The 26,481-nt window shown below is 46.9% G+C and overlaps 1 protein-coding gene across 2 annotated transcripts in view; it reads left to right on the top strand.

The window, feature by feature from the left end:
• The window catches only part of FASTKD2 (FAST kinase domains 2), a 26,987-nt gene extending 506 nt beyond the window's left edge, over positions 1–26,481 (top strand). For both annotated transcript variants that reach the window (XM_060257158.1, XM_060257159.1), the window contains exons 2-12: positions 835–1,647; positions 4,315–4,418; positions 7,075–7,183; positions 8,256–8,379; positions 10,588–10,727; positions 14,309–14,481; positions 15,607–15,770; positions 19,597–19,821; positions 21,686–21,770; positions 23,774–23,888; positions 26,043–26,481. In XM_060257158.1, the coding sequence (XP_060113141.1) occupies positions 910–1,647; positions 4,315–4,418; positions 7,075–7,183; positions 8,256–8,379; positions 10,588–10,727; positions 14,309–14,481; positions 15,607–15,770; positions 19,597–19,821; positions 21,686–21,770; positions 23,774–23,888; positions 26,043–26,123 (2,058 nt within the window). In that variant the 5' untranslated portion in view covers positions 835–909 and the 3' untranslated portion in view covers positions 26,124–26,481. The remainder of the gene's footprint in view (positions 1–834; positions 1,648–4,314; positions 4,419–7,074; positions 7,184–8,255; positions 8,380–10,587; positions 10,728–14,308; positions 14,482–15,606; positions 15,771–19,596; positions 19,822–21,685; positions 21,771–23,773; positions 23,889–26,042) is intronic.

The following is a 26,481-nucleotide window of genomic DNA, read 5'->3' as shown; positions in this document are numbered from 1 at the left end:
CCCTGGCCACCCACAAGCCTCCAGGAATTTCCCAGCCTGGAGATGGCAACCATATACCCCTCAGGGTCGTTGTCTGCTTGCAAATGAGTCGCTGTATTCATGAAAGAAAAGTTAGTGAAAGAAAATTCACTGCCACAGGAGGTGCTGGTGGCTACAACCATAGCCAGCTTCAAGAGGGGATTGGATCGGATCAACATCTGGAGCAGAGATCCATCAGTGGCTATTAACCACAGGGTATAGATGGAACTCTCTGTTTGGGGCAGTGATGCTCTCTATTCTTGGTGCTTGGAGGGGGGGGCAACAGTGGGAGGGCTTCTAATGTCCTGGCCTCATTGGTGGACCTACTGATGGCACCTGGTTTTTTTGGTCACTGTGTGACACAGTGTTGGACTGGATGGGCCATTGACCTGATCCAACATGGCTTCTCTTATGTTCTTATTTTACAAAATCCTGTTGTGTACAGCAATCGGTGATTAACAGGGCAATTCTGTCACCCAACATAGAGTTAGTTTTCACAACTAAGAAGGTGAAAAATAACTGGCAGGAACACTGAACACCAATCCCTGTCTATGCTTGCAGCCTTCACCACCTCCTGTGGTAGTGACTTCCATGTGTTAATCACCCTTTGGGTGAAGAAGTACTTCCTTTTATCCATTCTTACCAGACTGCTTAACAATTTCATTGACTGTCCACCAGTTCTCATATTGTGAGAAAGGGAGAAAAGTACTTTTTGAGCATTAACTGTTCAGCATGGGAGCTGTGTTTGTGAAATTCTTGATAAAGTTTGCTAGCATGTTATGTTTATGAAGCTCCCATTTTTAATTCATTCCATAGATGACTTACACGATCCAGTTTTGATTTGCACCGCTACCAATTGAGCGAGTTGTTTTTCTTCGAACAAGTCATTGAATGAGGAGCGGCACAATGAATAAGAACCTGGGTTGTTTTATAAGGGCCATTAGGCAAATGCAGGCATGCCCTTCTGCCGTGAGACCTAGTTCTCAAACAGTGGTGAGAACATATGCGTTGGTGACTTATGGCCGTGAAAGCTGTGTACAAAGTTCTTATCTCAGGCAATGCCCATTGTACATATCTCCTTGCTGGCTTCGGTTGTCTGCTAGGTTTTTTTCTCAAGACACCTTCATTCTTGGCGCAGAAAGTACCAGCGCAAATGAACAGAGAGACACTAATGGTTTGTTAGATGATCAAATGCAAAGCTCTAGACCAGTGACTGTAGAACTCGCCAAACCTCCATCTGGTTCCATGGTCACTGGAGCAACAGAAGGAAGCGCAGGTGAAGAAACGGATGAAAGGTCTGTGACCCGGCAGTTCTTCGATGACCTTCAAAGGTGCGCGTCCCCTTGCGATGTCCTAGACTTGGTTCCGAGGTACCCAATTACCTCAAAGTACATCAGCAACTGCCTGGCCTCTATGTGGATGCTGACCAAAAGACTGTCGGAAGAGCAGAAGCATTATGAGAGACAGCTGATGTTCCAGCACCCTCAGTTTGGCCAGGTCTGCCAGTTCACGATGCAGGAGGCCAAGTACATGTGGCACGATGACTTGGCGTACAGCCTGCATGCGGTGGTGAGGCTTGGAGTCCCGCAGAATACTCGGTTGGTTCAGACCATGTTGAGGGTATGCCAGGTAAGCTGCAGAACCTTTGCCAACCCGCACGGAATTTCAGAGGTGCCTGCAGCATGTAGTTAATCAAAGATCATAATGGTCGGGGCCATAAATGTAGAAAAGAGCAGGAAAGCTCTAATGCAGCTAATAATATGTATTCTGCCCTTTCCCAAGCAGGCTCAGGGCGGATCATAGCCAGATAAAACCAGTCACTACAATAAAATCAATAAAATACAATTAAAACACAATACAGTACTATAAGACAAAGGTGGGCGGGCTCATAGTGCAGGTTAGAGTATAATTAGTGGCCTGGATATGATAATTCAGATGGCGGATCACTGTGGGAGAGAGTAGCAGATGGTATAGGCAATAAGGAGAAGGACGCCTGCTTGCCTCACCCAAACGCCTGGCGGAACAGCTCCATCTTACAGGCCCTATGGAAAGGTAACAAATCCGGTAGGGCCCGTATCTCCATAGGGAGCTGATTCCATCAGGTTGGGGCCAGGGCCGAAAAGGCCCTGGCCCTAGTAGAGGCAAGATGGACATCCTTTGGGCTGTGATGAACCCATTACCACCTACCATATATTATGAACACCTTATATTTAGCAATGAACACCTTATATTTACTCATTCAAAATACATTCAACAACAGACTATTTATAAATATATGAATTGGTTCACAATACCAAGGTTCATGGAAGTAGAGTACATTCAATTTCACAGTTCATGAAGGTAAATTCAACCCCACAGGAGGAGGCATGGGAAGTTTTGTACGTATACGAAGAGACGATAAATGAGCCCTACAAGCACTTTTTGCTACAAGTATGTTCCATTACAAGCACTTGCTACCTGTCAAGTTTGAATTTGTGGCACAGGCAAAATCCAGACCAGGTTCTTCCTGAGTCATAGCTTGAGTTGGTCTTGGTGCCAGGGCGGAGAGGAGTGAGAAAGACATGCTGGTGTGGAGACTTGATAGCAACTAAACAGAGCAGCAGCTTGAAGGCTCTCTCTTTTTCATGCTGTTTTTTTTAAAAATAGATTTTATTTTATTGAATCTAATCCAATACAAAGGGAGCATAGGAAAAATGAATAATAAAAATATAAATCTAACATACAAGAATCCAGTTTAGATCATTGGATGCATATAACAAACAATTTACAAAAATAATACATAATATGCTACGTATTAAGAATTAAAAAATAGTCTACAGTTCATTCTATTAGGCAAAAAGGAAATATGCTTTTATTTTTCACACTCTGAATGCCCCCTGGGCCTACTTTTTGTACCTACATCATCTTTATAGGCTTATGCAGCCTATTTCAAAAGGCAGAGCAGTGGGAAGTTGCAGTGCATTCTCAGACCCGCTCTACCATCATCTGCAGTGCCTGCAATCTACAAATGCTCAAAATTGTCAAGGGATGGAGAGAAGATGCCACCACCTCCAGCAGCCCCAGGGACTATCACTGCAGCGATCCTCTATTGGTGCTGCACTGCCATCCATAATACGGATGCTGAGAGCTAGCCAGTGGCTGCTCCCCTGGCTTGAGCCCTAATTTAGGCCTGAATGTCGGGGGAGAGGATTGGGAGAGCCCTAGAGGCCACCTCCGTAGCATATAGCCCCATGTTAAATAGGACTGTGTCAAACTGCATTACAGAACTTGGGCAGAAGGTTCCTACTGGTTTCTCTTGTGCAGTTAAAGAGCAATATCTCCGTAAGGCTAAATGTGGTAACGGGCTTGGGTAATGATGCAGGGCAATGGCATGGCATGGCATGCAAAGCTCATTCCCATCCCATAGCATTCGGAAATTGCTTAGTCTCCTGGGGGCAATTCTTATTCTCCTTAGGCATCAGGTGAGTGGCAGATCAGGCGAAGAATGGTTGAAACCTCTAATTTATTGTCTCCCTTTTGCAGATAGAAAAGCTTCCATGCACCACAGTGTTTTTCTCAAGAATACAAGCAGGGTAGACTGGTCATTAATGCCCCTGGGGACAGATCCATTGGACCTCTTTCCTCCAGTAGACCTGCCCAGACTAGGGTAGTCTTGCGTAGTGGTGGTGGTGGGGGGGGCTGCTGCTTTTGTGAGGTGGCGCCCCCCCAAGATGGGAGGGAGAGCTGTTGGTGGCCCCCAGACAAGGCAGACTCCACTACTGCTAGCTGGTGGCCTCCGCAAAGGAGGAGGAACCGCTGCCACCACAAACCAGCACGTGCCCCCCTGCCCCAGGTAGATGGGTGCTAAGTGATAGTGGCTGCCGCAGCTGCTGTTGAAGGTGAAAGCCACAAAAAGCCTTTCCTCCCCCTCTGTTGTGTCTGTGGGGTGGATTTCCAGGGCTGTTTTTACCTCCTAGCCTGTCCCTGAATGCAAGAGTAAGTGTGGAATGGTCTTGTTACAAGCAGGGTAAATAGATGCCTTTTCCTGTACTCTGTACGTTGTGCTCACAGACCAGTGGGTCATAGGCAAACAAATCCAGTATTTCAAAGACACGTTTAATGTTGCTCAAGCAATCCGATGTGGAGTTTGAACTGAAAATGCTACAGAGTAAACCTCACTGGGGAAGTTCTCACAATTAACTATTTTAAGATTGAGATCTTTTCACAGCCCATGTTTTTTCTCTTGGCTAAAAGATGGCTGCAAACTGGCAGTTCAGCCTCCTCCTAACTTTCTAGGCCTTCTTGTGTTTCGGATAGGAGCGTCTGAATGACTTTGATGACCGAAGTCTTTCTGTCATCGCCTCTACCGTGCAAGGGATGGATAAATGCAAGAACGTGGAAGCTCTCCAAACTGGAATGCAGTAAGGAAAGAGCAAAGGGTCTTGTCAGTTTGGTGTTGTGGTTAAGAGCAGCGGACTCTAATCTGGAGAACCGGGTTTGATCCCCCACTCCTTTGCATGCAGCCAGCTGGGTGACCTTGGGCCAGGGCCGTAGCCAGGATTTGGAAGATTGGGGGCATTTACATTTTTCGGGGGGCACTGATGCCCCCCAGCGCCCCACATGACCTTCCCTCTAGTTGTTCTCCTTCTCTGACACCCTCCCCCCTCAGGAAGGGAGGGTGGCAATGAGAATGACAGGCAGGAGAATGGGCAACGATCGGGGCTGGGAGAGAGGGGAAGGAGGCGAGAATGCAGCGATCAGGGCTGGGAGGCAGGGGAAGAGGCCAGGAGAAGCCGGATTGGGACTGGGAGGGAGGGGAAGGAGGCAGCGAGAAGGCAGCGATCGGGGCTGGGACTGGAAGGGAGGAGAAGGAGGCGGGCAGCGATCGGGGCTTGGAAGGGAGGGAGGGAAACTGGGAAAGAGGCCAGGAGAAACCAGCAATCCGGGCAGAAGCAGCCCCCCACCTCCCTGCCAGTTGAAGGGCCCGATGATCAGCTGTTTCGCGGGCCCTTTAACTAGATCAGCTGCTTCTGCCTCCAGCCCCGCAGTGCTATTTTAATGGCGAGGAAGGGAGGGTGGTGGTGAGGGGCAGGCAAGGAAGAGCTTCCCTTCCCTCCTCTCCTCTCCCTGCTGCTTTCCCCGCCACCACCCTCCCTTCCTTCCCCACCATTAAAATAGTGTGCAGGGCTGGAGACAGAAGCAGCCCCAGCCCCTGTGCTAGTTAAAGGACCTGTGAAACAGCTGATTGGGAGCCCTTTAACTCCAGCGGGAGGCTGGAACTGCTTCTGCCCTCACCTGCCAAATGGTCATGGGGCCAGCAGCAGCCCCCAGAACCATGGCAGAGGCCCTGGGGGTTGGGTGGGGCCTCCAGTCAGGGGACCTCGCCCAGAAGTCGGGGGGCTGTGCCCTCACAGGCCCCCTTGTAGCTATGGGCCTGCCTTGGGCCCGTCCCTGTTCTCTCAAGAGCAGTTCTCTCACTCAGCCCCACCTGTCTGTTGTGGGGAGAAGAAGGGAAGGAGATTGTAAGCTGCTCTGATGCTCCAACTGAAGGGTGGGGTATAAATCCAACCCTCCTCCTCCTTCCAAGATTTTTGTTTTGCAGGTGCTGTAGTTATTCAGCCCTGACCTAGATGGTCCAGGCTAGCCTGATCTCATCAGATCTTGCAAGCTAAGCAGGGTCATTCCTGGCTAATAGTTAGACTCAGGGGCGGAATTCTAGCAGGAGCTCCTTTGCATATTAGGCCACACCCCCTGATGTAGCCAATCTTCCAAGGCTTTTTTTGGTAAGCTTTTGGCGGATTGGCTACATCAGGGGTGTGTGGCCTAATATGCAAAGGAGCTCCTGCTAGAATTCCACCCCTGGTTGGATTTGAGACCATGCGTGGCATTCCCCAAGGAGACATTCAGGAATTAAGGAAGCTTTAGATGTAAAAGTTGAACCAGGAATGAGGTACCCGGCAAACAGGCTTCAGGCCCCTGTAAGCATAGGTGGCATCAGCGGTTGTAACCATCACTGGGCTTCACACACGAAGCTGCCTTATACTGAATCGGACCCTTGGCGCATCAAGGTTAGCAGGGCTTTTTTTGGTAGAAAAAGCCCAACAAGAACTCATTTGCAAATTAGACCACACCCCCTGATGCCAAGCCAGCCGGAACTGCGTTCCTGCTCCAAAAAAGCCCTGAAGGGTCAGTATTGTCTACTCAGACTGGCAGTGGCTCTCCAGGATCTCAGTCGGAGGTCTTTCACATCACCTTCAACCTGATCCTCTTAACTGGAGAGGCCAGGGACTGAGGCTCCTGCATGCCTAGCAGAAGCTCTTCCCCTGAGCCACCTGTGTGCAGGTGAACTGAGGACGTTTGCAAGGTGAGCCAGCCAAGCACAGTCTCCTGCTGCATGTAGATTACATCCACATCCCCATAGTCATCTACCATAAGGACTCTGATAGTGACCACTTTCAGTTAATCCAGGCAAACTTTCTGTAGCTCAGCGAAAGAGTCTCTGCTTGATACGCGGAAAGTTCCTGATTTAATCCCCAGCATCTCCAATTGAAAGAACCAGGCAGTAGGTGATGGGAAAGGCCTCTGCCTGAAACCCTGGAGAGCTGCTGCCTGTCTGTGTAGCCAGTCCTGACTTTGATGGACCGAGGGTCTGACTCAGGAGGGGCAGTTTCTTGTGTTCAAGTTACACTGTGTAAAATAATCTTCAGGAATACCCAAACTGGTCGGTATATAAGCTACAATACCTCGCTCATATGTTGCTGTGTGGTTCTGTATATGTTACTTTGCTGGGAGCTAGCGTGGTGCACTGGTTAGAGTGTCGGATGAGGATGTGGGAGGCCCAGGTTCGAATCCCTGCTCTGCCATTGAAGCTGGCTGGGTGACCTTGGACCAGTGATGCACTCTCAGCTGAAACTACGTCACAGGGTGTTGGAAGGATAAAATGGAGGAGGGGAGAATGATGTAAGCTAGGAGGCAGGGTATAAATGATGTGAACCGTTCTTAATGTTACCTGCGTGCTACGCCTGTTTGTGCCTGTTCTGTCTCCGTTTCCTGATGAAGTCTCATCTTTCTCACTAGATTGCTGGTGGAGCAGCGAATCCCCAAGATCTCAAGCATGTTTATACTGCAAACGCTGATGAAATGTATCGGACAGGACTCGCCCTTGTCTCTTAAGACAAAAGTGGAGGTAAAATTAGAGACTTAGTCGCGTCACGTATATGTAGTTCCTGCCAAGAAATCAATAATGACAGGAAGTGTGGCCAACTCTCCCCTGTGTGAACATATGAACATATGAAGCTGCCTTATACTGAATCAGACCCTTGGTCCGTCAAAGTCAGTATTGTCTTCTCAGACTGGCAGCAGCTCTCCAGGGCCTCAAACTGAGGATTTTCACACCTATTTGCCTGGACCCTTTTTTGGAGATGCCAGGGATTGAACCTGGGACCTTCTGCTTACCAAGCAGATGCTCTACCGCTGAGCCACCGTCCGTCCCCCCACATTACTTCAAACAGCAGAGAAAAGATTCAGTTGCTCAGAAGGTTTAGAGTAGGGGTGTTGAATTCATTTGTTATGAGGGCCAGATCTGACATAAATGAGACCTTGTTGGGCTGGGCTGGGCCGGGCCATGTTGGGCCGGGCCACGTGTGCACCTATTTAAGATTAAGTAGCGAAGATATAAACTTTTTAAAGGACACAAACACAACTAAAGTTTGGTTTTTTTTAAAAAAAAAACCCTTAAAACATGCTTAAAACATTAGCACTTTTTGGTCTTAAAAGTTGCTTTCTTTGTATTTCTCCCATGGGATCCAGGGAATTGGGCAAAGGAAGCTGTGGCTCTTTCGCTTCCTCCCCAGGGGACCAAGAGGGGGAGAAGCCTCAACCAACGAAGAAAATAGAGGTTTTGTTCTGTAGCTCCTGTGCAACTGAGCAAGCCTAGCAAAGCAAGCTGTGATGCAGAAGGAAGCAAGAGAGAGGGAAAAGGAAACAGATAAGAGCCAGTTGCTTGGGGGCCTGATTTGACCCTTGGGCTACATGTTTGATACTCCTGGACTGCTTTATTCAGGGCTGTGTTTAATTAAAGCAGTCCTAAAATTGTGTTTTTGAAATTTCAGGTTTTTTGTTTTTTAAAATTTTAAATTGTTTTGTAAGCCTCCTTGAGAATTGAACTTCATTGATCTTAAAGGGTGCCGCGGGGCTCAAACTTTGTTCTCTTGCTTCTGACCACCTGATTCTAATTTCAGCCCATTTGGCTTTTTCAGAACAAGCTTTTGAGTCAACTCAACCAGCTGACGCTCCCCAATGCTCTGCATATGTTCAGCGCGCTGGCTGAAATGAATCACCGCTCCATTCCCATTCTGAACGTGTGCAGTGACAAAGTAATAGGTAAGTTGCTGTGAATATCTCAGATTGCTGTTCCCCCCACACTTATTTATTAGTTTAGTCTGGTTACCATTCATTCATTCATTTATATCAAGTGTGGCCAAACTTGCTTAATGTAAGTGCCACATAGAATAAATGTTAGATGTTTGAGAGCTGCAAGATATGAATTTCAGATGTTTGAGAGCCGCAAGACAGGCAGGCAGGCAAATAAATGGGGGGAAGAGAGGTGGAAAGAAAGCAACTTTAACTTTAGATGCATTCTCCAAGCCACCAACTGGGGAAGCTATTTAAAGAGAGAAATGCCTTCTCCAACAGGGCAGTGGGGGGTTCAAGAGCCACAGTTTGGCCACCCCTGATTTATATCTTTGACTTGATAAATCGTCCCATCCTGACCAGTGCCAGGCTCTGGACGATGTATAGCACAATCAATTAATACAAAAATTTAAAACCAATAAAATCGATTGAAATAACCATTATAAACCCTGATGGCATCCTGTTATGGTTTTTCCAATCCAGATTTCGGGACACAGCATCAAGGGGGAAGACCCCCCAAGGGATGTTGGGTGGGGGGTCACCATCCTTAATTAAAAGCCTGGCGGAACATCTCTGCCTTATGCAGAGCTTTTTTTGTAGCAGGGACTCCTTTGCATCTTAGGCAACATACCCCCTGATGTAGCCAATTCTCCAGGAGCTTACAGGGCTCTTAGTCCAGGGCCTACTGTAAGCTCCAGGAGGACTGGCTACATCAGGGGTGTGTGGCCTAATATGCAAAGGAGCTCCTGCTACAAAAAAAGCCCTGGCCTTACAGGCCCTGCGGAACTGTAAAAGATCTCTCAGGGCCCTGATGTTCCCTGGCAGAGAGTTCCAGCAGGTCGGGGTCAGGACTGAAAAGTCCCAGCCCTCGTAGAGGACAGCTGGACCTCTTTAGGGCCAGGGATCACCAGTAAGTTTTGACGAGTAGAGTATAATGCTCTTCCAGGGTCATAGCATGTCCATTTGGAACACACTGAACTCATGAATCTGCCTTAATCAGACTAATAAGCAAACACACAGGGACCCCAGGGGTAATCAATAAGGAAACCCCCAGTATATAATACATTAAAGTCTTAATTTCATTGCTTTCTGTGAATGTTGATATTGTGTCTGAGGCGTCTGTCTGATATTGTACTCTATACTATTGCATTGTGAGGAATTTGTGAAGACTTCAATATATTATTTACGGGGCGGGGGCGGTTTCCTTATCTTGTTATACTGAATCAGGCCCATCAGCCTAGCAAGGTCAATACTGTCTACTCAGACTGGCAGCAGCTCTCCGGGGTCTCAGGCAGAGGTCTTTCACATCACCTGCTTTTAGGTGATCCTTTTAGGAGGAGTTTCTAAGGATCGAACCTGGGACCCTCTGCATGCCAAGCCGACGCTCTTCCACTGAGCCATCAGCCTCCTCCCTCGTCTGTTTTCTTTAAGCTGGAGGAAGATGCCTGTTAAGTAAGATTTTATGCAGAGCCATCTTGGTGAGGAGCAGCAACAGCAACGAAAGATAACCGAAGTGAGAAGTGAGGATGGTTAAAGGCAGGGGTGGAATTCTAGCAGGAGCTCCGTTGCATATTAGGCCACACCCCATGATGTAGCCAATCCTCCAAGAGTTTACAAGGCTCTTTTTTGTAAGCTCTTGGAGGATTGGGTACATCAGGGGTGTGTGACCTAATATGCAAAGGAGTTCCTGCTAGAATTCCATCCCTGGTTAAAGAATATGGTTATCCAACACTTTGCATGGAGTTATATTTGGATTAGCCTTATGTGCAGATTGTCGTGCAGTAAACAGGCCAGAATTGAAAGAGCAGTGCAGCTAGTTCTGGGGGCCCCAGGGGTCTTTAGGCGTGGTTTTCTTAACATGCAATCACAGCCCCTCCCCAATGCTGTGTGGTGAATGGATTTTGTGACTTGAAGGAGGCTTCAAGCTCCTGTAATGGCATTGGGGAGGGGTGGTGGTGTCAAGCCTGTCAAAATAAAAGTCCTGAATTCCACTGCATTGTGCGCAGGTCTTTGCTGTTAGTCATCTTCTGCTCCCGTATTCTCAACTATTGTAATATTTATTCCCATGGCGTATTTATGACTCGGTAAATGCACAAAGTCCATCTGTTTTTAAGGCATTTAGTACCACTTCTAAACTTTTTTTTTTTGGTCTTGGCTCTTCTTCTGTATATATATTAGAGAATATCGAGGGAATTTCATTCTGGCGATTGCTAACTGTTTTGAGATCGTCCAATGACCTTCTGTATCGTAACACTACACTCTTCTCTGCAATAGCCAATTACATTGCATCAGCCTTCTACATGTGGGACAACAAACAGGTAAACTGGGGGGGGGCGGGCAAGGGGGTATTCATAGCTCCACCAGCAGCTTTGCAAAAGCTAAATGAGTTCCTGTGCAGACCTAACTATTTTGGATAGCTTCAAGAGGGGATTGGATAAACATGGAGCAGAGGCTATTAGCCACAGGGTATTTTTGGAGTAACCCCGTGACGCAGAGTGGTAAAGCTGCAGTACTGCAGTCCAAGCTCTCTGCTCACGACCTGAGTTCGATCCCAGCAGAAGCTGGGTTCAGGTAACCGGCTCAAGGTTGACTCAGCCTTCCATCCTTCCGAGGTCAGTAAAATGAGTACCCAGCTTGCTGGGGGGAAAGTGTAGATGACTGGGGAAGGCAGTGGCAGACCACCCTGTAAAAAGTCTGCCGTGAAAACGTTGCATGTGACATCACCCCAGCGTCGGAAATGTCTGGTGCTTGCACAGGGGACTAGCTTTACCTTTTTTTATTGTTGGAACTCTCTGTCTGGGGCAGTGATGCTCTGTATTCTTCATTATGCTTGGGGGGAGGGGAGAACAATGGGAGGGCTTCTAGTGTCCCAGCTCCACTGATGGACCTCCTGATGGCGCCTGGTTTTTTTGGCCACTCTGCGACACAGAGTGTTGGACTGGATGGGCCATTGACCTGATCCAACATGGCTTCTCTTACGTTCTTATGATTGTACCCTCGTAATGCTTTTATGCTGGTCGTAAATTTGGAGTACCCGTTGCTGTCCGTACGCCTTTCGTAGTGCAGATTCAGACATCAAACTGATGGCAGCAGTCCAGTGTACATGCTGAAATCTGAAACTGCCGCATATGGAGACTGGTTATCTTTCTTTTAGATGTCAGTTGATCTTTAGCACTAGCAGAGGAGTCTGGCCAGCGGGGATCCTTGACTTCTGTGCCGTTTCCTTCTGGCTTCCGCCTGGAAGATGACAAATTCACTCTTGACACAGTTTCTCATCTGTACTTCGTTGATGCAGCTTGTTTTGTAGTGCTCGATAGGAATTCGGGGGTAGCGCACACAGCCAGTTTGGTGTAATGGTTAAGTGTGTGGACTCTTATCTGGGAGAACCGGGTTTGATTCCCCACTCCTCCACTTGCACCTGCTGGAATGGCCTTGGGTCAGCCATAGCTCTGGCAGAGGTTGTCCTTGAAAGGGCAGCTGCTGTGGGAGCCCTCTCCAGCCCCACCCACCTCACAGGGTGTCTGTTGTGGGGGAGGAAGACTCTTCGGAGTGGAGGGCGGGATATAAATCCAATATCATCTTCTTCTTCCTTCGCACTTATCTCCCGTGGAGAGTTTGTTGCCAGCCCTTTCCAGTGGTATGAAAGGGCAGCAGAACAAGGGGGCGGAGGGGATCAGTTGGGTCCCCAAGAAACATGGCGTATGAACATATGAAGCTGCCTTATACTGAATCAGACCCTTGGTCCATCAAAGTCAATATTGTCTATCTACTCAGACTGGCAGCAGGTCTCCAGGATCTCAGGCTGAAGTTTTTCATGCCTACTTGCCTGGACCCTTCTTAGTTGGCGATGCCAGGGATTGAACCTGGGACCTTCTGCTTACCAAGCAGATGCTCTACCACTGAGCCACCGTCCCTCCCTCAAACTGCAGTGCAATCGAGGGAGGGGGTGTGACTTTGAAGAGCACGGGACTTTGGGGGATGGCATGGCGGGGTCCCCAGCTGGATCACAAGCTGTAGGCAGAGGGAGCGTTTTGAGGAAAGCAGATAATGGCAGGGCAGAGGCAGGAGACGGAGGTAGACTGCAGTTGACGAGGGAGCCACTGACCGGGAGGCTGAGATGGGGTCTGATGGGGGGGGGGCAGAGCCCAGGGGATAAGGCACATGCTTTACCCAGCCCAGGTGCAAGTGAATTTAGAGGGCCTGGTAAGGGACACAGGGAGCTTCAGACAGCAAGTCAGAATGGCTCAGTTAGCTGTCACCCAGGGAAAGGCCTTCTCAGTTGTGGCCCCTGCCCTGTGGAATGTGCTTTTAGGTGACCCCCGTGCCCTGCTGGCCTTGTCTAGTTTCCACAGGGCATGCAAGGCCGAATTGCATAGGTTGGCATTTGAAGAGCAACTGCATGTTTTGCCTGCTTTAGTAGTGGAATAACGATAGCCACGTATTTTAATATTTTAATGTTAATATTTTTTAATTTGTTTTCATGCTGTTTTACCCTATCGGTTTTAATGCTGTAAGTTGCCATGAAGCCCTTCGGGTGAACGGTGATTTTAGAGAGCCAGTTTGGTGCAGCGGTTAAGCGTGTGGACTCTAATCTGGGAGAACTGGGCTGGATTCCATGCTCCTCCACATGCACCTGCTGGAATGACCTTAGGTCAGCCACAAGTTCTCTCAGGGCAGTTCTGCTCAAGAGCAGTTTCTATCAGAGCTGTCTCAGCCTCACCTCCCTCACAGGGTGTCTGTTGTGAGGAGGGGAAGGGAAAGAAGATTGTAAGCTGCTCTGAGACTCCTTCAAGTAGTGAAGGACGGGGTATAAATCCAATCTTCTCCTCCTAATAAATAGAACAAAGCAGGAGTCAAGTTGCACATTTAAGATCAACAAAGCTTATTCAGACCAACATGGCTGCCCACCTGGATCTATCTAATGAATATAAAGCCTCATTGGACCAGGACTCTGCCTGTCATGCCAAGTCCTCAAAGGGTTCACGAGGGAGAGGAGGAGTCCAGGGTTGTTCCGCCTGCAGAGTGGCCTTTAAAGGGGAGAAGGGAAGAGGGCTGAGGAGGAAGGAGAGCCAGGAAAGCTGATAGAAAGGAGGGAGGAGGGAACAGGGTGAACTTCATCCCCTCTCCCTCTTTGCTGCATTGAGGCTTCTTGGTACCGACTGCCTCAAGAAAAGGCGGTCCCAGAGGGGACATAAGCCCTTGACTTGCCCCCAGAACTCCTGGAGGCAGACGAGGCTATTGGAGGACTTATTCCGACATGTATATTTTTTCCTACAGTATCAAAGTGGTGAAATTCTATTTCTATTTTGCCTTTTGAATTATTGTTATAGATGTGGAATTTTTGGGTCCACTGTACAGATGAAATTGTCAGGAGTGAGACAGGGTAAGCATAGGTCAGACAGTTTGTATTAGGGCAAAATAAAATTTCTGGATGGATTGCCAGAGAGATTAGCAGTAGTCAGAAAAAAAGTTAGTGTCTAGGATCTGAAGAGTTACTGCTACAGCCAGAGGGGTTTTTATTCTCAGAATTCCTAAACAATTCATTTAAACGGTGACGTGCCTGCATCGCTGTTCAGGCTGCCATCTCAGAAGTGCACCGATAAACTGAATTAAGTCAGTTTGGTGTAGTGGTTAAGTGCGCAGACTCTTATCTGGGAGAACTGGGTTTGATTCCCCACTCCTCCACTTGCACCTGCTAGCATAGCCTTGGGTCAGCCATGGCTCTCGCAGGAGTTGTCCTTGAAAGGGCAGCTGCTGCAAGAGCCCTCTCAGCCCCACCTACCTCACAGGGTGTCTGTTGCCGGGGGAGGGGGGGGAAGGTAAAGGAGATTGTGAGCCACTCTGAGATTTAGAGTATAGGACGGAATATAAACCTAATTTCTTCTTCTTCTGATTTCAGATAGTGCTCTTCCTTTCGGCCTTTGAGAATCTTGGCTTTCGCCCAGTCGAGCTGATGAATACTTTTGCTGAGAAAATGATATTGCATCCCGATTCCTTGAACATGAAGGATATTCTGATTGTTCTTCGAGCCTATTCTCTGCTCAACCATGTCCCTCAAGGCCAAGAACAGCAGTAGGTTCTAGCTCTGGAATAATTTTTGTTCGAGTGTCATCACACAACTTGTGGGTTGTTGTTTTTTTTAACCGGAGGCTGTTGCAGTTGGACATTGGCATAGGTAGCTTGGGCAGATCTGTAAAGAAAACATCAGGATGTGACATCGCCCCATGGGTCAGTAACACCTGTATCCAGGTGTAAACTTAAAGCCCTAGACCAGGGGTGTCAAACTCATTTGTTATGAGGGCTGAATCTGACATAAATGAGACCTTGTTGGGCGGATCCATGTTGGGTTGGGCTGGGCCATGTGTGTATCTATTTATGATTAGGTAGCAGAGATATAAACTTTATAAAGGGCACAGACAAACACAAAGATTTTTTAAAAAACGCTTAAAACATTAGCACTTGGTCTTAAAGGTACTTTCTTTGTGTTTCTTCCATGGGATGCAGGGAACTGGGCAAAGGAAGTTATGTCTCTTTCCTTCCTTCCCCAGGGGACCAGGAGGGGGAGGAGCCTCAATCAATAGAAGGAAGAGAGACTTGGCTCAGTAGCTTTGCTGTGTGATTGAGAGAGCTTGGCAAAGCAAGCCGTTATGCAGAAGGAAGCAAGAGAGAGGGAGAAGGAAGCATATGACAGCCAGTTGCTCAGAGGCCTGATAGGAGCCCTCTGGGGACCTGATTTGGTCCCCGAACTGCATATTTGACCTGCCTTGCCCTAGACTAATGTCATTTAGCTCTGTGGCCGTTTTATGAGGATTGCAAGTGTCACGGTCAGTGTTCCCTCTAAGCTGCAAAGCCTTGTGAACGAAAATTCTACTTTGTGAGCTACTGACATTAAAGTTGTGAGCTCCTGGCATTATAGTTGTGAGCTACTGCAATAAATTAGTGTGCTCTGGGGTCATCCTTCCTGAGCTAAGATGAAAAATGTGTGAGCTGGAGGCTAAACTGTGAGCTAGCCCACACTAACTCAGCTTAGAGGGAACACTAGTCACTGTTAATTTAAGCACAAATAGGTCATAATTTCCGCACACCCCTCATTTTTACAGTGTGTTTACTAGGAAGTAAGTAGTCTGGTAATCTGGTTTTTAGAAATGTGTGGATCAATCGTTTGTTTCTGTCTGTGACTTCCTCTTCTCTTTGAAGGTTCCTCCAGGTTCTGAATGACGGCTTGACTGGCTACCTGGCCAGGATCCCAAATGTGGAGTTACTGAGAGCTGTATACTCGTTCTGCATTTTAGGATATCTTCCCCAGCCAGCCCTTGATCAGCTGCTACAAGATGAAGTCCTTCTCGATCTGATGACCAAAGGTAAGAAGCATCTTTTGACTTGTCTTCTTTCTCACATCAGGCTTCAGAGTCCACACCCTACAACTTTGGGATGTGATTTTAGTCGCATTCTATGTATGCATAAACATGGCCATAACAGAGTCCTGTAATCAAATGTCTCTCTTTGGTTTATTATTTATTTTTATCAACAAAATTTTGACTTTGCATTTGTGCCTTTATACGGTCACATAGGCAGCTAACAAAATATATAGATTAAAATCTCACATAAAAATCTCATATAAAAAGCGATTAAAACCAAACAAATACAGCATTAAAACCAGGGCTTTTTCTACAGAAAAAGGGCTACAGCAGAAACTCATTGGCATTTTAGGCCGCACCCCCAGATGCCAATCCAGCTGGAACTGCATTTCCGTGCGTTCCTGTTAAAAAAAAGTCCCTGATTAAAACATTTTAAAGGAAAGGTCCCCTGTGCAAGCACCAGTCGTTTTCGACTCTGGGGTGACATCGCATCAGGCCGTTTTCACAGCAGACTTTTTTATGGGGTGGTTTGCCATTGCCTTTCCCAGTCATCTACACTTTCCCCCCAGAAAACTGAGTACTCATTTTACCGACCTCTGAAGGATGGAAGGCTGAGTTGACCTTGAGCTGGCTACCTGAGTCCAGCTTCCACTGGAATTGAACTCAGGTTGTGAGCAGAGAGTTCAGACCGCAGTACTGCAGCTTTACCACTCTGCGCCAAAGGGCTCCGTTAAACATTTTAAAACCAGAGCTTAAATAAGGATAGGGAGGAAGAAGGGATCATTTGAGGGAACACCAAGTGACATTTTGAAAAAGGCTTCAGCAAGTGGTGAACGATGGTCCCAGAAGAGGACAAGCAGATCTCCCTGGGGAATAGAGTTCCAGAGTTTTGGTGCCACTACTGAGAGGGCCCTCTCCCATGTTGCCACCCATCAGAAGGCCGAGGGAACCTAAAGGAGGCCCCCTGAAGATGACCACAGTGGTTGGGAAGGTTCATAGGGGAGCCAGTGGTCTTTCTGGTAAATATGTGCTCTCTTCTATTGTTACGTGGCCTTACCGTTTCAGCAGCGCAGTTCCCTCCCTCCTTGGAAGCAGTTAAAGCAAGACATCCCAGAGATTTCCTTTGCTCAGTTACAGTACTTCAGAATGCAAAATGTATTAGGTATAAAGGCACAGGTTGCCAGTGCTGGCTTGGGAAATACCTGGAGATTTTGGGGGTGGAGCCTGAGGAGGGCAGAGTCTCTGGAGGGGAGGGGCTTCAGTGGAGGGGTACGCTGCCAAAGTATCCATTTTCTCCAGGTCAACTGCTCTGTCACCTGGAGGATTAGTTGTTATCCCTGGAGATATTCAGCTACTGCCTGAAGGTTAAAACAAACAAATAACTGTGGAAAAATAACAAAAATTATTTCAAACACAATCTATTCAGAAACAACTTATGATGGTACAAACTACATCAATCACTAATGCTACAATACTATAATTACAATCCTAAAATAGAACAGAATACAAAAAATAACCACCCTACATTGAGTGGACTTCCCCCCCCCCCCTTTGGAGATACCCAAATTGGGGTACTTGCTGTTATTCGCACAGTCCAGGTCACTTTAATTTGGACTGTGGTCAGTTAAGGGAATGCAGGGCTTTTTTTGAGCAGGAACGTAGTTATGTCTGGTGATGTCAGGGGGTGTGGCCTAATATGCAAATGAGCTCCTGATGGGCTTTTCCTACAGAAAGCCCTGTGTGAAACGAAGGTGACATCAGGAGTGTGGCCTGACTTCCTGCTGGGCTTTTTCTGCCAAAAAAGCCCTGACCGAATGGATGCCTCTGCTCTCGCACTCAGTCGTTCCAGCCAAAAATCATTCCAGCATCAAGTCTGAGAAATTATTTGTGACAAATCAGAGCCACATATTTATATCTTGGGCAGCCTGGTTAATCCTAGACCAGGCAGCTGAGAGCTGTGAACGATATGGCAAGTTTTAGAACTAGGACTATAAAATCCATTAACAATTTTTATGGGTTTCAAGCACTGTTTCCTGGGTTAACGGCTGTTAAATTAAGTTTTGTCGGTGTGTATCAGTTTAGCTGCCTCAACAGACGAGTAACCCTTGTCACATATAAAATACTCAGGGACTGATGACCTGTAGTATCTGTGGCGGAACTAGCCTGATTTGGGCTTCAGACCCAGTCCCGTCAACTCCCTTTTGGGTTGCCAACTCCTGGAGGGAGCTAATCTTCCTGCCACTGGGCGTGCTGCCACCACCTGCTCAATTTAGGGGTTCCTGACTGAGAGGAACAGGACTCTCAACCCCCCTTGCCAGTTCTGAGGTCTGGCCTCAAGGTCCTCTGCCAACCCAGCACCTGGTTAACACAGAGACCAAAGTCCTTCTTTGGGAGACCCCTGGAGGATTGGCACCTTTGCCAACTGCATGCCTTCCCCCTTCCCTGGACTCCCCTCTTGCAGTAGCATGGTCTAAGGCAGTTGGGGAAACTATGTGGCACAGAGGGACTACCTTTTAAACAGACAAAACATTTATTTAAAACAAAGAACTATTTGCAGGCTTTTTAAAAAAAAAAGGTGAACAGAAGAAATAAATCAAACTAGGGAAAAACGCTCCTTCTTTCCCTATTATACAACTTGCCCTCACTGGATGACCATACCTTCTGAACCAACCAGTCTCCAAGACCCCATTCAAAACTGCTGGCTTCCCACCAAAAATCTCATATAAAACCCAGTTCCCGCCCAAGAACTGGTTTACCCTCCTGCAGCCTTCTGGGAGACCAGCCTGAAAGACTTCCTGTCTCTCTAGGAGGCCTCCTCAGAATTGCTGCTTCCAGCAAGGAGGGGAGGGGGGAGGAGGAGACTAGGCCCCAAAGCCTGCCTAGAGTTTAATGGCCTCTTCCTGCCAACTCCCAGATAACCATAGCCTAAAATGGCATTTCTCCACAGTATCCATGATATTCCTGGTGGCTGGCTGTAACAGAATCTCTTGAGAAGACTGGGTGCGGATACTTTCTTTGCATTGTATAGATAATCTAAGCATGTCAGTCTCAAGTGAAACCAGAACTAGCCATTTAAAATGAAAAGTTTATCGCTAAGACACAACACTGCCAAATATATCCCTGTGCTGTGATTTCTCTCCCCCACCCCCCTCAGTTGCATGGACACTCAGTTGCTAAAGCTTTTCAATCTAAGTGGCCTTAACAGAATGGCAGATATCTTTGTGCATTTACATTGGAGGACTTGGTGGCTAAAAGGATTTCAGTTTCAGGCTTTCAGAAAGTTGTGCACAAAGTAACAAAGTAATAGCGAGATAAGAACATAAGAGAAGCCATGTTGGATCAGGCCAGTGGCCCATCCAGTCCAACACTCTATGTCACACAGTGGCCAAAAAACACCAAGTGCCATCAGGAGGTCCATCAGTAGGGCCAGGACACTAGAAGCCCTCCTACTGTTGCCCCCCCCCAAGCACCAAGAATACAGAGATCACTGCCCTAGACAGTTCCACAGATACTCTGTGGCTAATAGCCACTGATGGACCTCTGCTCCGTATGTTTATCCAATCCCCTCTTGAAGCCGTTCATGCTTGTAGCTGCCTTCCACCAGCTCCTGTGGCAGTGAATTCCATGTGTTAATCACCCTTTGGATGAAGAAGTACTTCCTTTTATCTAACCTGACTGCTCAGCAATTTCATTGAAATGATTTTTGTGTGTGTGCGCGCGCGCATGTGTGTAAGCAGTCCTGTGATGCTAGTAATCTCTTGCTTGTCAAGACTCTCCTTAACAGAGAAGTGATTAAAAAGATAATAATGTAATCTCTTTTCCTCCCCAGATGGGCAGAACTTTGAGCAAAACGAAATGATGTTGCGTACCGTGAATATTTGCCTAGCGCTCGAGGGTCATTCTACCCCCAAGCCAGGAATATCCTTATGGGCAGAGAAACAGGCCTCTCCTTCCTTTTCTCTGTTTCCTGAGATCCAGGAGGTCCTCTTCACGCTCCTGGGAGACGCAAGCCTGTTTCGACCAAATGTGAAGGTGACTCACGGCTACAACATAGGTGTGTGACTGAATCTTGCCGTTTCCCTTGATGTACTGATCTTTTTTAATGTTTTTAATGTTTTAATCTCTTAATTATGTAAATTGTTATTGTATTTAAAATTCGAATTTTATTGTTAGAATCTCTGTGTTGTAAGCCGCCCTGAGCCCGCTTTGGTGGGGTAGGGCGGGATATAAATCAAATAAAATAAAATAATAAATAAATAAATAAATAAAGAGCCTTGCAATAGGGTTGAACATGGACAGCTGAAGTGGGTGGAGAGAGAAAGAAGATCGTGAATGTGCAAGAGGCAAGAAGCAGGAGTAGAAGCCGGCCATCTGCCGTAGGAAGAAATCTTGCTTCTCCTCAAAGTCCTCTATGGTTCCTGGTACATCTCAAGAAGATATTGGATTTATATCCCGCCCTATACTCTGAATCTCAGAGCGGTTTATAATCTCCTTTACTTTCCTCCCCCACAACAGACACCCTGTAAGGTGGGTGGGGCTAAGAGAGTTCTTTCAAGGACAACTCTTTAGAGAGCTATGGCTGACCCAAGGCCATTCCAGCAGGTGCAAGTGGAGGAGCGGGGAATCAAACCCGGTTCTTCCAGATAAGAGTAACCACTACACCAAACTGGCTCGCTCTCATGGGCGGATAAATGGGACTGATTTGGGTCAGGACTGTAGTATGCAGAGTGAAGGGGCCTTGTCCTCTCCTCCCCATATAGCAGGAGTGGCCAACGGTAGCTCTCCAGATGTTTTTTGCCTACAAGTCCCATCAGCCCTAGCCATTGGCCATGCTAGCTGGGGCTGATGGGAGTTGTAGGCAAAAACCATCTGGAGAGCTACCGTTGGCCACCCCTGCCATATAGTATTCTCAACCTGAGGTGGCTCCACAGAACTGCTGTTTGCTTCTGGGGAAACCACATATTGAGGCTCTGACCTGGAGGGCCCTGGCTATCCCGGACTTGGCAGATCTCAGAAGCTAAGCAGGGACGGCTCTGACTAGTACTTGGATGGGAGACCACCAGTGTTCCCTCTAAGCTGAGTTGGCGTGAGCTAGCTCACAGTTTTTTAGCTTCCGGTTCACGCATTTTTGTCCTAGCTCAGGAAGGATGGCAATCGATGTAGCAGTCAAATCGCTCACTCACAGCTTTAATGCCAGTAGCTCATGAAGTAGAATTTTTGCTCACAAGGCTCCACAGCTTAGAGGGAGTATTGGAGACCACCACAGGAGTCCAGGGTTGCTACGCAGAGGCAGGCAATGGCAAACCACCTCTGAACATCTCTTGCCTTGAAAATTCCATGAGGGCTCACCATGAGTCAGCTGTGACTTCTCCACAGATCCCTGCTGTGTTTGCCTTCTACTTACTCTGAAGGCAGGTAGCCGTTATTTGATTTGGGAGAAACTGGAAGCTCAGTTTTGGGTTGGTCTTTCCGACTGGTTCTCAGCCGTGCAGGAAATCTCTCTGTCGTGTGCAGCCTTCGAACAGTTTGGGTTCGATTCCTTCCCACTTGAGCCTGCTCTGCTCCCCCAAATGCAGGCTTTCAAGTGCAGCTTTTTTTGTAGCAGGAACTCCTTTGCATATTAGGGCACACCTCTCTGATGTAGCCAGTCCTCCCAAGAGTTTACAGTAAGCCCTGTAAGAAGAGCCCTGTAAGCTCTTGGGGGATTGGCTGCATAAGAGGGGTGTGGCCTAATATGCAAAGGAGTTCCTGCTACAAAAACAGCCTTGCTTTCAGGACCATTGTGAGCTTCAACACCAGGAGGGGGAATCTATGGAAATCTTGTGTGAGCAGAAGTGCCTCTTGGTTAGCTGGGAGGAAGGTTAGGATTCAGCTTTGCTTTTTTCTGTAGGACATTAATGGTTTTGTTCTTTCCCCAGATTTTGAAATCCTCCTGGGTGCCAGTGGAAGGGTGGTGGCCAGCAGCAAAGCCGAGCAGCCAGGAGATGATCCCAGAATTCAGAGGTGCTTTTATTTAATTATAAGCTTCATTGCAAAAACTTAAAAAGAACGGATTCACTTGTGGGTTGGTCTATGTTTTCGAGGTTTTGGTAGAAGAGGTCACCTGCTGCCGCAAACATTATTTCAGTAAATGGAGAAATATAAGGGATTGTCTTTGGGATTGTTTTTTGCTCTGTAATTTTTGAACTGAGCTCATAATAGCCATTCGCTCACCGGATCTCTTGTTGTGATGAAGAATTCCCTATAGCCAGGGCTCTTTTGTAGGAAAAGGCCAGCGGGAACTCATTTGCACATTAGGCCACACCCCGACTCCACCATTGTTTCACACAGGGTTTTTTAAAAAAAAAAGTTCTGAAGGAACTCATTTGCCTATTAGACCACACCCCCTGGCACCAAGCCAGTTGGAACTTCATTCCTGCTCAAAAAAAGCCCTGCCTGTAGCCAATCAGGTGGGGGGAGGCTTCTCTCAACTGGAGGAGACCTCTTTCTCCTTTGACGTAGAGTCACGTGTGCACTACAAACGACTGCATTTTTTGCCATCAAGTCACAGCTGACTTACGGCAACACCATAGAGCAGGGGTGGCCAACAGTAGCTCTCCAGATGTTTTTTGCCTACAACTCCCATCAGCCCCAGCCAGCATGGCCAATAGCTGGGGCTGATGGGAGTTGTAGGCAAAAAACATCTGGAGAGCTTCCGTTGGCCACCCCTGCCATAGGGTTTCAAGGCAAGATTACATTCTGAAGTCATTTGCTGTTGTCTGACTCCATGTTAGGAACCTGGTATTCCTTGGAGGTCTCTTGTCCAGGGCTGACCCTGCTTAGCATCCAAGGTCAGATGAGATCAGGCCCACTCAGGCTATCCAGGTCGGGGCTACAGGTGACTAACCAGCCTTTATAGGATGGGCAGGGGGTGGGGGAGAGGTGGTGACATTTTTGGACTCATTCACAAGGTCGGATGAAAGTGCCAGAAGGAAAAACTTGCACAGTTCCCGAGGCAAGCCAAACACTGTCATTAATTCAGCAATGAAATGAGAACTCGTGCAGTTGTGTAGCTTTGATATTTCTGTTTTTCAAGAGCCAGATCTGTTTCCTTTTCATAGAACCATGGAGTTGAAAGGGATCTCCAGGGTCATGTAGTCCAACCCCCTGCACAGTGCAGGAACTTCATAAATACCTCCTCCCCCCTTTACCCTGCTCCATGCCCAGAAGATGGCAGAAACCTCCAGGATCCCTTACCAAACTGGCCTGGAGAAAAATTGCTGACCGACCCCAAAGTAGCAATCAGCATTTCCCTGGGCGTGTAAGAAAGTGTCCTCTGTGGTTGTTGTAGCCAGTTCATTTGTACTGGAATAGCCAAAATCTGAGCAAATGCTTCCTTCCCCCCCTTCTGGTGGAAAAGAAGTTCAAGCAATTGCAGGGCAGAGCTCTTCTTTCTTCCTCCCATCTCACTCACTTGAGAATCCGCTGGTGGGTATGGAGGCAGCAGGCAAGGACCACCTCCCCGCCCTCAAGTCAAAGAAGTTGTACTGCAAGGATTCAGAACTTCCTTGCTACATTCAGGAGTACTTTTAAGCCCTTCTTTTCATGAGCATTGTCCGCCAGTCCTTTGCAACTGAACCCATCTGTACAACTGTGGGAAGGAGAGTGAAAAGGAGGCAGCACCGAAACAGCAGCAGGGCACAGCTCTGATATTTCGGGCATCCCAAAATGAATTCCCCGATTTGCAAAGTGCAGTCTGCATGCCAGTCGGCTTTGCTGCAGGTGCACAAGCTTCTGCAGCTCTGTTGCAAAAGCTGGAAGGAGATGGGAGGAGACTAAAAGACTAAAAGAGCCAAGTCTACTGGCTTATTGTGGCTTCCCCAACTCCAGGAGCAAATCTGTGCACATCAGCATTTGTCTATGGCAAGCAGATAGGCTTCTGAATGGTGGTGCTTTCAATAACTAGGTAACTGTGCAGTCCTATTCACTGCTGCCGTAAGCTTCATGACTACTGCTGTTGGTTCCAGGGTGGCCATTCTGTGTGCCCCCGTGTCTGCTTTCTGCATGGGCTCAAGGCACCCCCGTGGCAGGTTGGCCATGAAGATGAGGCATTTGAGACTGCTGGGCTATCGCGTGGTCCTGGTAAGTGGAATCAAAATGGAAGCTTCTATCTTTATATATATATATATATATATATATATATATATATACACACACACACACACACACACACACACACACACACACACACACACTTTTTAAGGGAATGCAGAAAAAGAAAGGGAATAGGGAAAAGGGGGAATGCAATATGAGGGCAGTTTAACAGATACTAAGGACATTTCTTGATCAAAGTACATGTGTGTATAAAAAGAATGTATGGCATTATAGCTTAGCAGGTCCACAGCACAGTATATATAGCAGGGGTGGCCAAACCTGCAAGAAGGAAGGAAGACAAATAGATGGAGGAGGGAAGGAGAGGTGGAAAGAAGGCAACTTTAAATGCCTTCTCCAAGCTGGCCAACAGGGCAGTGAGGGCTTCAAGATCCACACAATATATTTATTTATTTATTTAATGGACTTATATCCCACCCTTCTCACCGAGGTGTCTCAGGGCGGCTTACAACATAATAATTCATATAATTCAATTTAAAACGTTTACAAGTACAATTAAAACCATAGTTAATAAAACAAGATAAAATAAAACCAGCGGTATATAAAAGCATTTTTGTTCCATCTAGAGATGTTCTCATTATCAGTTAGGTGTTATAGGCCTGCCGGAAGAGGGCTGTCTTACAGGCCCTGCGGAACTGCCCTAGGTCCCGCAGGGCCCGCACCTCCTCCGGCAGCTGGTTCCACCAATAAGGTGCCGCTATTGAGAAGGCCCAATCCCTGGTGGATTTTAGACGGGCCTCCTTTGGCCCGGGGACTACCAGCAGGTTTTGTGAACCGGAACGTAGTACTCTCTGGGGATATATGTGAAAGAACCACATGTAGCTCCTGAGCTACAGTTTGGCCACTTCTGATATGTAACATATTGTCATAGGAGTATATCAGAGAGAGAGAGAGAGAGATAACATGATTTTAAAAGATCAGTATAACAGTCTACTTAGTCTATTCTGTTTTTTCCTACTGTGTTATCATTTTTTTTATCAATGTTGTCTGTAATATAGTATATCATAAATAACCTCCTGGAAATTTTTTATAGAATTCTAACTAACAGCTGTAATAAAAAATACATATAAATATACCCTTTTTATGCAGTGTCCTTCAATGTTATCGTAGACTGTTAAAACTGTTCAGTGTGTCTTAAACCATTCAATAGTATAGCTACAACAATTGATAATAATAATCATAAAAGATTTGTCAAAATCAAATTCATCTTTAGGTCTTTGGTTAATGTACTTTGTCATGGCAGCTTGTATCATCTTCTTCTTGTTGCTGTTGTTTGCTGTAAAGTTGTAACCGACTTACGGCAACCCCTGATGGGTTCCCTGCCTCTGCATCACGACCCTGTTACTCCTTAATGGTTTCCCACCCAAATGGGAGGGGACGATGGCTCAGTGGTAGAGCATCTGCTTGGTAAGCAGAAGGTCCCAGGTTCAATCCCCGACATCTCCAACTAAAAAGGGTCCAGGTAAGCAGGTGTGAAAAGCCTTAACTTGAGATCCTGGAGAGCTGCTGCCAGTCTGAATAGACAATACTGACATTGATGGACTGAGGGTCTGATTAAGTAGAAGGCAGCTTCATATGTTCATATATGTTCATACTAGCCAGGGCTGACCCTGCTTAGCTTCCAAGCAGTGTTCCCTCTAAGCTGAGTTAGCGTGAGCTAGCTCACAGATTTTTAGCCTCCAGCTCACACATTTTTGTCTTAGCTCAGGAAGGATGACCCCAGAGCACACTAATTTATGCAGGAGCTCACAACTTTAATACCAGTAGCTCACAAAATAGATTTTTTGCTCACAAGACTCTGCAGCTTAGTGGGAACATTGCTTTGAAGATCTGACAAGATTGCAGTAGCCTGGGCTATCCAAGTCAGGCCGTAACCTATGTCCAGATACATGAAATAACTTATTTTAACTTACCTGAGTTCCTGTATTTCAAAGACTAGGCATAAATTCCCCAGGACAGTATATTGTTAGTTTTATTTTGGCAGATTGAACTCATCTCTCAATTTCAGAGACATAAGCGAACGTCCTTTTAAAATGTATACTTAGTTTATATACTTCTAAAGCACCAGACCTATTTAGGATCAAAACTGATATATTTTTTTCCCACTCTCTCACCCCCATTTAGGTTCATTACCCGGAATTTCAAAAACTGAAGAAAGACGAGGCGGTTCAATTCTTGAAAGGAGAAATATTTTCATCAGAATAACATCTCATCTCTGATTAGAACACCCAGCGCGGCTGTTTAAGTGAATGGATGACATTGTGAAATTTTGTACCCTTCGGGAAAGAACCATGAATAAGATTCTTTAACTCTTGCGTCGTTTGCCCTTCTCTGTTTTAACTGATGGTTTTAGAATCTTGTCTGCCTGATCACATTCATTCTAAAAGGAAGGAAGGACACACAGTTACCTGTTACACCCCTTAAGGTGGAAATGGAAGAGGATGTAGGAATATGTAAAAGGAGAATACAATATGTACACTGTAGATTAATAATTATGCAGAATGAATATGACCTGCATGAATTGTCTCTATTCCTTGTAAAAATAAACATTGGTGTAGTGATA

The sequence above is a fragment of the Heteronotia binoei genome, chromosome 16 (assembly GCF_032191835.1).
Source record: "Heteronotia binoei isolate CCM8104 ecotype False Entrance Well chromosome 16, APGP_CSIRO_Hbin_v1, whole genome shotgun sequence".
Lineage (NCBI taxonomy): Eukaryota > Metazoa > Chordata > Lepidosauria > Squamata > Gekkonidae > Heteronotia > Heteronotia binoei.
This window is presented reverse-complemented; position numbering and strand designations above follow the sequence as displayed.